Genomic DNA, 15,009 nt, shown 5'->3' with positions numbered 1-15,009 from the left:
ATTCTTCTTTTTCTATTTATTCACCTACTCACTGAGACCTACGGGACTAGTCCATACTATGTTCAAATAAAATACGGAAATAAACTAATTTGTTTTATTTATAAATAAAACTATGCAAAATTGTACATACAATTCAACTGTCTTACTATTTGATTATTATAACCTTCTAAAGTAGGTTTACCAAATTTATAACTGCAAGTTTCAAACATATACTGCATAGGTGTTTGATACCAAATATTTTTCACACTTTCATTTTCCAAATCCAAGGTATTTAGCTGCAGAACGCCGAAATGAAAGAAATGTCCATCAGTTTGTACACACTGTAATGTAACTGGGTTTTTAAGGATCTTGACATCCTTCTAAAAAAAATTATAATCTTTCAGAAAAAATTGAATGCAAACCCCACTTAGTGCTCTTTTATTTTAACCTAGAGCTTTCCCGGAATTGTACGCAGCGCTAAATTTCCAAATATGTACATAACATAGCCAAATCAGTGATTAATACAGTGACAAATATTATGGTATTTAGTTTTTATCATTGATGATAATAAATAACAAGCACAAAAACAGCATGAGGATAAAACAAACCCAGTTGCACAGAAACAGTTTTTACGGATTCCACAATAAGTGACACACACTGAACTTGTGACCTAGTTCTTCCTCAGAAAGTTTATCAAAACATCAATCATAAATATGTAATCATTTAGTTTGTGCAAAAACTAACCCCAAATTCTTAATCATCGACATGAAAAACCGCCAAACACCAAATTTCATGGCAATTTAAGTTTATTTTACTACTTTTTGTTAAGAAAAAAATCCCAAATGTAACCAGCCACTGAAAAAAAGCCCAGATACCAAATTTCAACACCGTCGGTGCATTTTAAAAACTTTTGGTCAGCTTTTCTGCCTTTTGTCTCACTGTGGAACATATCCTGAGCATTAAGTGGGGTCATACTGTATATTAACATTTGAAGACGAATTTAAGATGATAAGGAATAATATTTAAATGTACTGACACAGCACACAATTACTTACTCCATATTTTCTTCTAGCATATGTCGCTGCTACTGTAAATGTCTTCAAAAGAGATCTACCGAAGATTTGATCTTCAGTAACTTCTTCCTCGTATAAATTAGTGACAAATTCTTTATCAAAAGTTATAAAAAGTGTATGTGGATGATGTGCATTTACTGACGGGTTAATAGCTGAAGAAAAAATAATTTAACCTCAATAAAAATATGATATTCTCACTTGTATTACTTACGGTATATATCTTGTAGCTTGTATATATTTTCTTTGTTAAATGTTATAAATGGATCAATTGGATCAATTATGGGAAGATTCATATTTTCTGTAGAAGTATTAGTTATAGGAGTTAAAGGTTTAACAGATGAGATAATTATATCTCCTTTTAATTCAAATTGTGCTAACTTTCCATTTTTTTCAAAAGGAAACGAGAAATATAGATCTTCGAATACATATCTTTGTTTAACCAACTCTGGATCAGCGATAAATTCCAGTAACTGCAGTAATTTATAAGTCATCAATTTGCTGAAAATATTACATAATAAAAAAAAATATTGAAGCAAATCTAGGAAGTTACTTTCTTCTTTCCTGGGTTATGCCATATATTCTAGGAAAATTCCAAGCAGGTCTATTGGGATCTTTCAATTTTGGTAATTTCTTTTGTTCTGCGTCAAATAAATGCGAACTTAAAATTACATTTTGAGACGCTTGGTCTACTTCTCTTGACAAATCATTCAATTTGAAGTTTTCTGGTAATCCCTCCTGAATTTGTACAGTATTTGTAATTATTCTTGCTTGTTTTAAGCCCTCTAATAAAACATTATTATCTTTAATTGATAATAATGGTTTCTCGTGCCAATCAGGATGAGTTTGATCTAATGGTTGAGGTTTATTTTTATAGCCAATGATTTCAACTCTGCAATAAGACATTTGCTAACTTATGACAAAGCATAATACATTAAACTTACTTTTCAAAAACTCTTTTTTCTTTGAGGAAATCTTCAGGTTTGTATAACGTGATATTTTTATTTTTAAGCACCTTTTCTGCTCCTGTTTCTATAGGTCTACGTTTTCCCTGGATTACCCAATGTTTATAAAAATGCCATCCTATGTGCTGACTACGTAATACTGCAGTTTTTCGCATATTGTATTTTTAATTAAACCGTTTCATCTAAAAACAATGTAGGAATTGTACATAATAAACGGTTATTATCTTCTTCTATAGTTACCACCTTTTCTTCTTCTACACAATTATGTTATTGATTCCGATTGGAACAGAATTTACAGCTACATAAATACTACACTGAAATCATTTATAATAATTGTAATTTTTTCAATTTTCAAAGACTGTAATAGCACTCAGTGGCGTGCAGAAGAGGGCGACGAGCGGGACTGGATCCCTTCCAGAACCAAGAAATATAATAATGTTCTATAAAAAAAGTCGAGCAATTTATAAGATCTATAGAATCTTTTGATATCTCACAAACACAAAAATAGAAGTTAAAACTGTGGAAGTATTATGTGAAAGACTTTCAAGCAGTATGAGAGCGATTCAGGGCCTTATATCGATGGGCCAGACGAACTGCTTGGTGATATCAAAGTATAGTATAAACGATTAGTTCAATTTCAATCAATAAAATTCGAAGCAATTAAATCATACAAAAAAATGTTTCCAGCTTTCTTCAAGATTTTGCAGATTTTATTAACATTGCCAGTCACTTCATGCACTGCGGGGAGGTAATTTTCAATACTTGAAAGATTACCTCAGAAACTCTTCTAAAGAAAGAAGCCTTAATGGCCCAGCTTTATTAGACTTACGCCAAAAATAGCGTGAGATCTCAGGAACTTGCAGAAAAATCACGAAGACTTAGCATAAGCTGTGATAGCCTTAAAGATAATAACCATGTATAAGCATAAAAAACTTTTTTAAAAAAAGTGTTAAAATTAAAATAAACAATATTATAAAATACATAAAATTTCTCTCATTATAGTCCTTTTTATTAATATACATAATGATGTTTTTTTCACTTCTTGCAATGTTACTCCAAGAAAGTTTCTTTCAACCACTCTTCATCTTCATGGTTACTGATAGAACTATCTGTTATGTCAATGTTTCTGGAATGATTCATTGGGGCAATAAAATCACTATTTGAATATAAATGGTTTTTTTCTATAAAACCCGATTTAGAAGGTGAACAATGCTTAGTTTTAGGACGCTGCATCAATTTAAAAAAACGCTCCAGTCAAAATGGTACCACGTGACCTCGTTTGACGCTCTAAGGCACAGAACATACCCTACCTGGTATGTTCTGACTCTAAGGGCTCAATGAGATGCAGAATGAACGTGTGTCCCGAATTTGAAGTTTGTCAGTAATTTTTTATCACAGAAACATACTCTAGTATGAAAAGACAAAATGTAAGAACATTGTCTCTAGTTGTCTGTACTTTTACTTATTTATTAATAGGAGCTGCAGTATTTGATGCTTTGGAATCTAAGGAAGAAGAGAAACGAGATACCCTTCTTAAAGGTTAAATATGAATACTTAACTTCTTTATAGTACTCTCACTAATACATTTTAGTTTCTTCAAATGCAATTAAGAAAAAGTACAATATATCTGAAGAAGATTATCGTATGATGGAACTAGTTATTATTGAATACAAACCTCATAAAGCTGGACCTCAATGGAAGTTTGCTGGAGCTTTTTATTTTGCTACTGTTGTTTTAGCTATGATTGGTTATGGACATTCAACCCCAGTTACAGCAGGAGGAAAAGCTTTTTGTATTGGATATGCAGTAGTAAGTATAATAAATTACATAAATATTCCTTAAGTACATATATTTAATTTTAGATTGGTATTCCTCTCGGACTAGTAATGTTTCAGAGTATCGGCGAGAGACTTAACAAGTTTGCTTCAATTGTTATCAAACAAATAAAGAAATATCTTCATTATCAAAGAGTTGAGGCTACTGAGATGAACTTGATGTTTGCGACTGGCATGTTATCATCAATTATTATAACTACTGGTGCTGCTGTGTTCTCTCGATACGAAGGATGGTCGTACTTTGATAGCTTTTATTATTGCTTTGTTACATTGACTACTATTGGGTTTGGAGATTATGTAGCTTTACAAGTAAGAATAATGATTATAAAATCTACTGCAACTTTACACTATTTCTAAAATAATTTTTTTCTTACTAATTAGCAATGTAGCTCGGTGTGAGCCTTGGGTAATTCGCCTCTAAACTAGTATGTTCTTCACCATCCTCTCAAATTCATTGTTTGTAAGTCTTAGTAAACTTGATCTGATACGGGGTCTGCACTTGTCTACTGCTGTATATTTTGGAATTTATGATTCTCTTAGGCTTATCCTCCATTCTTTGAATGTGGCCAAACCATCCCAACCTTTAATGAATCGGATGATGTTTTGAATGCCTAATATTCCTTCATAATATTCAGATTCTCCAGTCTCTTTGTTTATTCTAATAATTGACACAATTAGAATATCTTATGGCATTTAAATGTATTTTTGGAATCCCAGTAATTGACATCTATTATTTAGTTGTTGAAACTCCAGTAAGTTATAAGTAGTGCTAATGATTGACATACCAATTATTGACAAAAACTTTATTCTTCCCTTATTACATGAGTATATAAAATTATTAATGACAGTAATAACAAAAGTAGACATAAAATAATAATTAAAAAAAAAGAAAATCAAATTGGGTACAAGAATAGGCTTTAGGCTTCAAATATATCTATATGTATCCTTTGAAAAAGTATATTTTATTCTATCACCAATGTTCTGCAATTCTGAGTGCAATATGACTTGGAATGCGTAGATACCTAGCACTTCAGTGGCGTTTGCAGTCAATAAAATTATAAGGTTTTCCTTATTATTGTTGGTTCCAGCAAGATAGATGTTTTTGTCGCCTTTTTTTGGCAGTACCTTATCACTTTTTGGTTGAAGGAAAAACGCACTTTCTCATCTCAATAGAAAACACGTGTTGCGTTATTAGTTACATCTAGTAGATCCTCAGATATTAGTATAAGTCATAAAGGACATAAAACACTATCCAAATATATCATTAAATTAAAATCTAAAACACCAAAAAACAAATGAAGTAAAATTATATATCAAGTGTATTGTACTAATTGTGACACTGTCTACATGGGTCAGACATCTCAGTATTTAGAAAATAGACTAAAAGGTCATCAATTCGATAAAAAATTTCTATTTTGTAAATTCTAATACAACTACAAATAATTTAATTGATGACTGCTACATATTTTTGAGATGAAAAAGGAAAAAATAAATTTCTGTTTTGATTTTATTTTTATGTTGATATTCATGATGTAGGTGATCTATTGTTAATATAAATAAGCAAATTTTCTAGCGTCAATATCAAATTTGGAATTAAATAAAAGTAAAAACGTCAAAATTTTTATCTATCTTTCAAATATTTAGAAAAAAACAGAAGAGGCCTAAAATCAAGACCATTTAAAAACATAAACATATATAAATAGAAATCAAATAAATTTTTATTTTTAGAATGATAATGCCCTTATTGAAAGACCTGGGTATGTTGCATTGAGTTTGGTTTTTATCCTCTTTGGTTTAGCTGTTGTTGCAGCTAGTATTAATCTACTTGTATTACGTTTCATGACAATGTAAGTAACATTTTTAATTTATTTATAAAATAATTCCTTTTTTTTTTAAATATATTTGTTAACTCTTAAGTTTACTGATACAGTTTTAGTCCATAAATTATATTTCAAAATCATCTACCTAAATAAGTGAATTTTTCAATAGTCTAAATAAATTGATTGTTTGAGGGAAAATTGGGCACAATGTTGATATTGTAACATGCCATCTGGTTTCTTTATTGTTCACAGTAATAATTATAATTTGGGGATAGGTCAATCAATATCAATTTAATTCACAATGTGTTTCCAAATTTTCCGCCATTTTTTTATTCACTTTTAACTTCGTGTGCTTCTGGTGGCGTTCAATTTAATATTAATGGTTCACCCCATCTTGGTACCAGTTATTTAAATATTTTAACTAAAGCCGAACACCACTTCCTGAGTAGTGTAATAAATAATAGACTAATGAAGGGTTGAGTTGGTGAAGAAATCCATTAGAATGTGTTTAAGAACCTATTTCAATCGATTGTGGCTTGCCCCCGACTTTAGGGGTGGTTTGCAAGCATGGAACATTCTTTCTAGACCAGTAATTCTCAAGTTGATCCAGGTGTACCTCCAGGGGTCCACGAGGAAGCTCTACAACAGGAATGTACTTGAATTTCCATAATTAAATCTAATTTTTTGACGATTTGGTTATAAGGTGTAAACTCAAACTAGTAATAAATATTTTGAAAGTGGTTTACAAGGAAAAATATTTGGGAACTAGAGCTACTAAAGTAGGTTGAGCACGGCTGGAAATTCTTACTGACCCGTTTATAGGAGGGCGTCGCAGTAAAAAGGTTAAACCCTCCCCATTAAAAATTCTAGTGAATTTGGGTTCTAAATTATCAATAAATATAAATTAGATTTTTATAGTTTCATATAAAAATATAAATTTCACGATTTAGTATTTTGAATTTTAACTTTTGATTCCCCCTCTATTCCTTGTCACACATTGTCACATTTCGGTGATACTGATTTTCAAGTTTGTGGGAATTTATTCAACTTCATTCTTATTTTGTAAGTCTAATTTGACGAGACTATTATGTGTTCGTTATTTTCAGGAACGCCGAAGACATTCGTCGAGAGGATCAAGATATGCAATCGTCATCGCACCATGTTTTAACTTTAGACGGAGAACTGATGTCAGTGAATGGGAGGTTGTTATCAGGACAACCTTTGTTATTAGAAGGTGAATTAGATCAGACGTCTGTATGTTCATGCAATTGTTTGGGATTGAACCACGCAGAGAATGATGAGCTCCTTTTGGATGGCAGTTACTATCCTTCGAATTCTGTTTTAGGCTCTAGTTTCAGGATTAAACGAGCATCTGTTTGATGAACGAAAAAAATATTGTCGTTCTCGTTTAATGCTAATTTTCTGATGCATTTTATTACTATTTAACATAGTAAAGCATCACAGATACATTGGAGATTTAGTCTGGTTCACAAGTCACATTTTGTTCAAAACCTGACCCGGATCATCAAAAATTATTATTTTGGTCTCATTGGGTCCGCAATGGTATGTAGAACAAACTATCAAAATTCCAAGAGGGGCTGAAAAAAAGTTATAAATAATAAATAAAATGTATAAATAAAGGTTTGGTTTTTTTAAAATATTTCGAAAATTATTTGAGGTAATTGAAATTTGACAAAAGATCCTTAAAGAGTGGAAAATTTCCAAAAAAAGTCACAGAAGTGTACCGGCAATGCGTATAATTATAAATTAGTGGCGAAAATAAGTGTAAAAACGCGCGATTCGGCTGCCACGTACATTGCCCTAATCTAACACATGAACTAAAAAAATTATTTTAACTGATTAAATATGAATATTGGGGAATAAAAAAAATTGGGTACTAAGTAGACATACCAATAAACAATAATCTGTCAACAAAAAAAATGTATCATAATTTTTTTATCAATTCACCATTTCAATATTAACATGAAAACGCTGATTATTTCCAAATTGGAATGTTTTTGATTTTTTGGAGATAATCTTCAAAATATTTATAAAAAATCATGTTGGAAAAATTAAAAAATTTGAATTTCGGCTAATATTGACAAGATTTTCATCACGAAAAACGTTACAGAATTTGAAAGAGAATTAAAATTAGCGATATTTCTTTATTTATGAGGGACAATAAAAAGTTTAGTCTCACTTAACTTTTTTAATATATAAATCTTAATATACAAGGGCACAAAGTAAAATGCATTCACTTTTTAAAGTGATATATCTTGTCGTGGTCAGCGAAATCTTCGAGACGATCCAAATTATCCCACCAAAGTCTCAATCTATGTTTCAAAATAATCATAAACCAAGGAGTAAAAGGATCCCTCATTTCCTTAAGAAAAAAATCTAATTCCGCTCTAGGTACATAACTAATTTCAGATATTTCGTTTGAATTAGGTTTGATTTTCAAATCGCTTTGTAGAATGAATACGTAATCTAATTCGTGTTCTCCCCAAACGCCATCTCCTTCGTCTTTGTATAGTATCCTAGTCATGTATTGGAGCTGATCTAAATGCAATTGTTCCTTTGGAATACCTAGTTCGTAATTTAATCTGCGGATGGCTGCTTTTTTAGTTCCGATGACGTTTTCCGCTTCTTCTGGATAATCTGCTATCGGATGACTACAGCAAGAGTTGGTATAAGTATTGGCGTAAGTTACCTAAAAATAAAAAAACGTCGATAATAAATTTGAATCTAAGAAGAAAGCGTATGGCACTCGTAACTTATATCTAGAGCATTAAATCTTTAACACAGTTGATAAATTTGACACGAAGCAAAGGTTTGGTAAAGATACCACTCACATTTTTCTCAGATGGCACGTAGGAAATTTGAAACAATTTCTTATAATACTCATCTATTATGAAAAAATATTTCACTTCAATATGCCGATTCTTCTTCATTCTTCCAGCTTTAATTGTACTTTGGTTGTCTATATAGAGCGTTGCCTTCGCTTCTTTTTCTCTTCTGAGTTTATAGCTTCTTCATATGTAAGCATAACTTCAAAGTTCATTTATTTTGTACTTCAGCAAATCCAAGTATGTAATCGCCAAATCTCACTGGCATCTTACGTTATCTCCTTGGTCTTCCATTATTTTCTCCTCATTTCTTCATCATCTCCATCTTCATTGTAGAACTCAATAATTTCAATTTCTTGTATCTTGGGTGTGTCACTGAAGAAAGTATTTGTGAAGATTACATCATGACTGTAGAATATCTTTCTTTGTTCAATGTTTCAGATACAGTAACTAACTATTATCTGTATATCCAACAAACATTGTTTCTTCACCTCTCTCATCTAGTTTCTTTTATTTTTTGAGAAAACTCTTTGTCCAAAAATTCTCAAGTTCTTGATGTTGCGTTTCTTGTTGTACCAAGGAGATGTCTTTGATCCTTTAGTAGAGTTAACATCATTCTGTCACTGTTGCCTCGGAATACATTCCGAGGTCTTATGAGGTTTTTTAATAAAGTGGGAGGTCGCTAACAAATTAATTTCTTCAAAAACTCGAATGTTAGAACAAGTAAATAAAAAGTGACTACTGTGCTGTAATACGTGAACAAAGGAATATTCGAAATGTTTGAAGAAAAATGTAACAAGCTGAATGGCATGTTCAGGTGCAATCAACAAAAGAAAAATTAGAAAAGTTAAGTGAAGACATCCAGACGTGTTGGTATCTACAACTGATGAAGATGTATTTCCAATACACAATCTATTAATAATTTGTTTATGATGTTGTTCAATTTCGACAATACTCAAGTAGGGTTACATCAAGTTTGTATTGTTTTGATTCGTAATTTTTATATCTCTTGATCCATGGTCTGTATATCCAACAAACATTGCTTCTTCACCTCTCTCATCTAGTTTCTTTTATTTTTTGAGAAAACTCTTTGTCCAAAAATTCTCAAGTTCTTGATGTTGCGTTTATTGTTGTACCAAGGAGATGTCTTTGATCCTTTAGTAGGGCATATATTGGTGATATAAGCTGCAGTCAAGACAGCTTTTCCCCAAATTACCATCTACCCAAGAGTAGAGCTCTTGCTTTGTTTAATAGAGTTAAAATCATTCTCTCATTCTTGCCATTCAATTGTGGAGTATAGGCGATGGTGTAGTCTTGCTTGATACCTTTTTCTTGACACCATTCTATCATTAGGTGATTCTTGAACTCTCCACCATTGTCCATTCGTATTTTGCTCACTTTTAAATTGAAGTGGGCGGAGAGAAGTTATCTGCTCATGAGTGAGAAGCAAATCTAAATGCAAAAATCACTAAACCGGGCTTTACACCTTAACAAGTGTACAAAGCCGATGAAACTGTATTGCAAAACATCTGATGAACAAAAGGTTTCTGGTCGAAAAATGTAAACAGAAAGAAAATTCCCAAGCATTGAAAAACACAAAAATTGAAAACCTTCCAGTTTTTTATAAGGATCAGAGTGTATAAGGGTGGCAAACACTAGACAAAAATTTTTCAACAAGAAGGCTTTGTTCTCAAGGCCCGTCGTTTCTCGAAGCGGGGATATTGCTTGGTCCCCTCGGTCTATCGACCTTATTGTGACTGATCCATCCCCAACAAATTCGTGACGAGATTGCCGCAATACCTGTTGATATGCTGCGAAGAGTTATGCAGAACTTTCAGGCTCGACTCCATGGATGAAACGGAGGACATTGTGCAGATTTAGTTTTCAAAAAATATTTTTTTCAGCATTGCATATCAAATGGCTTCTCTTTTATTTCCCATTAATGTATTCGCGAAAGTTGTAAACATGTCAAAATACAGTGTTCGAAATATACTTCGCTTGTATAAAGCAAATGGTTCGATTGTCCCTAAACACCGGTACGTAAGAAAATCGAAATTGTCAAAGATAAACGAGCGTTACAAAGAATAATTCAACAAAACAGACGTTCTAACTATGGTCAACTAAGTGTACTTTGGAGTAATACAGTGGGTAGGCGGGTTTCTAGATACACATGTCACAGAGAGGCTCAAAAATTAGGATTTCGGACATACAAGGTGAATTTTGTAACCTTAGTTTAATGCATATTAATCTAAGTTTAAATTTTCTTTACATAGGCCGAGGAAAAGCCATTATTGACTCAGACCCAAAAGAAAAATAGACTTAAATGGGCCAAAGAGCATAAAAATTGGAATTTTGAACAGTTGAGCTGTATACATTGGAGTGATGAGTCTCGTTTTGAAGTTTGCGTGGGTGACGATCGAAGTAGTTTTCATCCAGATTGTTTGAAACGGAAAGTAAAACTTCCGGCATCTGTGATGGTGTGGGGCTCGATATCTGCAAGAGGAGTGGGAAAACTGCATTTCATAAACGGAATTGTCAATACTGAAAAGTACCTGGATATTTTAGAATCAATGTTGCCAACAGGAGAAGTAACTTTAACCGCTGGGAAAGCCTTTATTATTCAGCAAGATGGAGCAGCATGCCATAAGTCAAAAAAGGCCTTAAAATGGTTCTCAGACAACAATATTCCACTTTTAGAGTGGGTTTCAAGTAGTCCAGTTTTATCACTAATAGAAACACATTGGCATGAAATGAAAAAGCAGTTGCGTGCCAATCCAGCTAGAATTGTTATGGAATTAAAAGAAAGACTACAAGAAATTTGGGATGATTTTACTTCCGAATACTGCCAGAATTTAATAAACACCATGCCTCAAAGAATTACGGCTGTTATTAAAAATAAAGGGGATGTTATGCAATAGTAACTTTTAAAAGTATGTTTAATATTTAAGCTTTTCTCATTACATTTGATTTTTGTTTATTTTTGGTTTGTAATTATATGTTAAGACTTGTAACTCCTGTAAAAGTATCTAAAATGTTATAATTACAGCTACAATAAAAAAACACATAAAACCAAATAAAAAACCCGAAATTTGACTCAATTGGCATGACGTCGGATTATAGACTGTCAACTGTATTTTTTTCGAACAGGTTATTTGCACAATGTCCTCCGTTTCATCCATGGAGTCGAGCCTGAAAGTTCTGCATAACTCTTCGCAGCATATCAACAGGTATTGCGACAATCTCGTCACGAATTTGTTGGGGATGGATCAGTCACAATAAGGTCGATAGACCGAGGGGACCAAGCAATATCCCCGCTTCGAGAAACGACGCGCCTTGAGAACAAAGCCTTCTTGTTGAAAAATTTTTGTCTTGTGTTTGCCACCCTCATACACTCTGATCCTTATAAAAAACTGGAAGGTTTTCAATTTTTGTGTTTTTCAATGCTTGGGAATTTTCTTTCTATTTACATTTTTCGACCAGAAACCTTTTGTTCATCAGATGTTTTGCAATACAGTTTCATCGGCTTTGTACACTTGTTAAGGTGTAAAGCCCAGTTTAGTGATTTTTGCATTTGGCATGACGTCGTATTATAGACTGTCAACTGTATTTTTTTCTAACAGGTTATTTGTTAGCATGGTTTTAACCGTAGTTTCTTCGAATTCTGTACCATCTTTTCTTCTCTTATTCACAACCCAATTCTTTAAAATCAACGCCAATTCTTCCGCAGTCCGATTTCCATCTAATTGATACTTTTCATCATTGCACAAGTCAATAAAAGCTTTCTATACAATTTTTTTACCGTTAACGGTATTTTTTGGTATATTTGATTCTATAATTTCATCAATAATCTCGTCAGTATTACAACCAAATCGTGACGTTTTAAAATAAATATTTGGAACGTCAAAATCGAAAATATGTATCTATGGCAACGTAATAAAAGTGAAAACAGAACTGGGGATCTGTTTGGTACTGATTGGTTGTCTTCAATGAGATGATTTCAAAGGATTTCTACTGGAGCTAAAATATTCCATTTTAACATTGCGTTGTTCTTGTTTCAAGACATACAGTACAAACAAGATCTTGCTGGAACTATTAAAGTTAAGTTGGTATCAATAAACTCGTCAAGAATTATGTTGGCCAAACTGCTCATGTAAAAAAAAGATAGTCAATAATTTCCCAAGAAATATTTGAAAGATTCAATAAAAATAAGAAGAAAATATTACTGAAATTAACATAAAATGGCCACAGGTTATGAGGCCAGGCCATGCCTAAGATGTCATGAACTATAGATTCACCTAATATTTGATTTACACACCTAAAAAGCTCCTTATATATAAAATTGCACAGCAGGCCTTTTTTAAAGTGCTTGTTACTTATTACTTGGGGAAAATAAAATATAAAGCTACTTGTACTAGTTACTGGGAGCGCTTTTTCTCAGTAAAAAAATTTTGCTATGCTATGACAAATCACTGTAAAACACATGAATTATGAAGAACAATTTTAGAAGAATCTCATCAATAAATTTATTTACTGTATCTGTAGTGTTTTTTTCCAATTACAAATTGGAATTTACTTAATGAATATTCCTAACATTTATCAAATAATCATATTCTATTTGCTGTCACAACATACAGGAAGTTCATGAATATTTTTATGATCTGCAACTTCATCTAATTTATTCAAGTGATCCCACCAAATCCTCAATCTATGTCTTAGAATCATTTGAAACCAAGGAGTAATGGGACCTATTAAAGTGGGAATGTATTGATCCAGTTCATTCCTTGGAACAAAACTAATTTCAGATACTTCTGTAGGATTTGGCTTGAGACTTAACTTAAATTTCAAGTCTATTTGAAGGAAAAGTATGTAATTTATTTCATGTTCACCCCATTTACCATCACCTTTATCTTTATAATAAATTCTTGTTATGTACTGAAGTTTTTCAATGGGTATTTTTTCTATTTTAATTCCCAATTCATGATTTAACCTTCTTAGAGCTGCTCTTTTTACGCCAATAGCATTAGATTCTTCATGTTCTCCAGGGAAATCTGCCACTGGGTGTTCAATACATGAATTTGTGTAATATTCGGGGTAAATTATCTAAAATAATTATTGTGATAAAAGAGAATTTCCTCCAATTGGAAATATTTTCAAATGCTCTGCAAACGTAAACATTTCTACATGCTGAATAACAAAATATATCTAGTTTTCATTTATAACAATAGGATTAAAATAAAAACTGACCTTATGTGATGACCTCTTTTGTAAAAGTAAATCTCCTCTCTTGTTAAACAGAAAAACACTAAATGCCCTGTGTAAAGGAATGTCTCCATTTGGTTGTACTAAGTGGCATTCTTTCTTATTAGCTTGTCCAATAATATTATCATTTGTATCTACCAGGAAACATTTTTCATTTAACAATGCTGCTTGTGTTGGATCTATTAATGGTTCTTTTGTATTTATTAATGTAGTTGAAAATGATTTACTGATTGTTCGGTTAACTGAAGATCTTAATGCAGATAACATTGTAACTTATTACTAAAAAATATAAATAAAATGTCTATAAAGTAGATGTATAATTACAACTTCTTTGAAAATTGATGATTTTTAAGTAGAGCAAAATAATTAGTAGTTTTAGCAAACTTACGAGTCTCTCCTCTCCCATTCAAATCACAAAGTGAAACTTAAATACGTGAACTTCTTTAATATTCGAACATTCCAATTACATACAACGGAATTTCTAATAAGAGTTCCTACTTATTTATGTACCACAACAAATTTGCTATCATATAGATAAACATTGATGTATCCGAAATTATTTCGATATTTATGAAGTTTTTATGATGATAAGCGATAATACGATTTTTTAATCTTGTCAAATAAATTGTATCAATATAATTTTAAATAAATAATGTAATTTAATTGATAATGAAATGATGGATTATATTTTTACATAGAACAAACAAACTGGCTGATTTTAAGCTCAGTAATCACTTGTAAGTGTGATTATAATAAGTGATTATTAAGCTGTGTCCACACTTTGTCGACCGACTTTCGGCTTGTCCACGTTGGCCAGTGCATGTGGACGTGTCGACCGACATTCACCTCAGAGTTTAGCGGAGTGCTTGTAATTTACTTATAATTAAAAAAATAAGTAATGAAAAAGATGCTGTGGCGGCTGCTACTTATCATTGCCACAGTTGGTAGCCAGCTGGACCGCCGTCGCCGCCCAAGGAGGTTTCGGGTATGACCTAGCTTTGTTCGAGGAAGAAGAAAGTACAGCACTGAGGAGTTCAAAAGATATATTATTGGATGATGTAGAAAAGTTCAATTTGGAATAGGTACTGATATGATGCAGGATTCCAAAAATGTCTGATATCGAAAATTTGTTAAAGATTCGACTCGACATGAGATAGTTCGAAAAAGTTGGGCGACACGTTCACACTCGTTCGACATTGTCGATCGACGAAGTCGAATGTGTTGATTGACATATT

The 15,009-nt window shown here is 32.1% G+C and overlaps 3 protein-coding genes and 1 long non-coding RNA gene across 4 annotated transcripts; 1 reads left to right on the top strand and 3 right to left on the bottom strand.

Moving 5' to 3' along the window:
* Nucleotides 1-80: 80 nt before the first annotated feature.
* Nucleotides 81-2,376, bottom strand: LOC130897020 (39S ribosomal protein L37, mitochondrial). The gene is made up of 6 exons (XM_057805495.1): nucleotides 2,258-2,376; nucleotides 1,994-2,196; nucleotides 1,603-1,941; nucleotides 1,264-1,550; nucleotides 1,035-1,204; nucleotides 81-359 (listed from the first exon to the last, which is right to left on the bottom strand). The coding sequence occupies exons 2-6, from the start codon at nucleotides 2,167-2,169 to the stop codon at nucleotides 111-113; spliced, it is 1,221 nt and encodes a 406-aa protein (XP_057661478.1). The 5' UTR covers nucleotides 2,170-2,196; nucleotides 2,258-2,376; the 3' UTR covers nucleotides 81-110.
* A 904-nt stretch (nucleotides 2,377-3,280) lies between these two features.
* Nucleotides 3,281-7,309, top strand: LOC130897314 (two pore potassium channel protein sup-9). The gene is made up of 5 exons (XM_057806095.1): nucleotides 3,281-3,553; nucleotides 3,606-3,823; nucleotides 3,877-4,158; nucleotides 5,578-5,696; nucleotides 6,776-7,309. Exons 1-5 carry the CDS (start codon nucleotides 3,427-3,429, stop codon nucleotides 7,047-7,049), a joined length of 1,020 nt encoding a protein of 339 aa, XP_057662078.1. The 5' UTR covers nucleotides 3,281-3,426; the 3' UTR covers nucleotides 7,050-7,309.
* A 549-nt stretch (nucleotides 7,310-7,858) lies between these two features.
* Nucleotides 7,859-14,957, bottom strand: LOC130897315 (isopentenyl-diphosphate Delta-isomerase 1). Its single transcript, XM_057806096.1, has 3 exons — nucleotides 14,163-14,957; nucleotides 13,760-14,053; nucleotides 7,859-8,379 (listed from the first exon to the last, which is right to left on the bottom strand). Exons 2-3 carry the CDS (start codon nucleotides 14,039-14,041, stop codon nucleotides 7,924-7,926), a joined length of 738 nt encoding a protein of 245 aa, XP_057662079.1. The 5' UTR covers nucleotides 14,042-14,053; nucleotides 14,163-14,957; the 3' UTR covers nucleotides 7,859-7,923.
* Nucleotides 8,730-9,255, bottom strand: LOC130897316 (uncharacterized). Its single transcript, XR_009059687.1, has 2 exons — nucleotides 8,917-9,255; nucleotides 8,730-8,793 (listed from the first exon to the last, which is right to left on the bottom strand). It is a non-coding gene; the product is annotated as an uncharacterized LOC130897316 (long non-coding RNA).
* Nucleotides 14,958-15,009: the final 52 nt, after the last annotated feature.

This window comes from Diorhabda carinulata, chromosome 8, assembly GCF_026250575.1.
Source record: "Diorhabda carinulata isolate Delta chromosome 8, icDioCari1.1, whole genome shotgun sequence".
NCBI lineage: Eukaryota > Metazoa > Arthropoda > Insecta > Coleoptera > Chrysomelidae > Diorhabda > Diorhabda carinulata.
Note: the sequence above shows the minus strand (reverse complement) of the source record. Positions and strands in the feature narration are given on the sequence as shown.

What these genes read in the sequence shown, in the direction of transcription:
- LOC130897314 (XM_057806095.1), top strand. Translation starts at nt 3,427, where the DNA reads ATGAAAAGACAAAATGTAAGAACATTGTCTCTAGTTGTCTGTACTTTT. An exon ending in ACGAGATACCCTTCTTAAAG is followed by an intron (nt 3,554 to 3,605) that starts GTTAAATATGAA and finishes AATACATTTTAG; the next exon opens with TTTCTTCAAATGCAATTAAG. An exon ending in GTATTACGTTTCATGACAAT is followed by an intron (nt 5,697 to 6,775) that starts GTAAGTAACATT and finishes CGTTATTTTCAG; the next exon opens with GAACGCCGAAGACATTCGTC.
- LOC130897315 (XM_057806096.1), bottom strand. Translation starts at nt 14,041, where the DNA reads ATGTTATCTGCATTAAGATCTTCAGTTAACCGAACAATCAGTAAATCA. An exon ending in AAAAGAGGTCATCACATAAG is followed by an intron (nt 8,380 to 13,759) that starts GTCAGTTTTTAT and finishes TTTTATTTTTAG; the next exon opens with GTAACTTACGCCAATACTTA.
- LOC130897020 (XM_057805495.1), bottom strand. Translation starts at nt 2,169, where the DNA reads ATGCGAAAAACTGCAGTATTACGTAGTCAGCACATAGGATGGCATTTT. An exon ending in CAAGCTACAAGATATATACC is followed by an intron (nt 1,205 to 1,263) that starts GTAAGTAATACA and finishes TTTTTTCTTCAG; the next exon opens with CTATTAACCCGTCAGTAAAT. An exon ending in ATGCTAGAAGAAAATATGGA is followed by an intron (nt 360 to 1,034) that starts GTAAGTAATTGT and finishes AATTTTTTTTAG; the next exon opens with AAGGATGTCAAGATCCTTAA.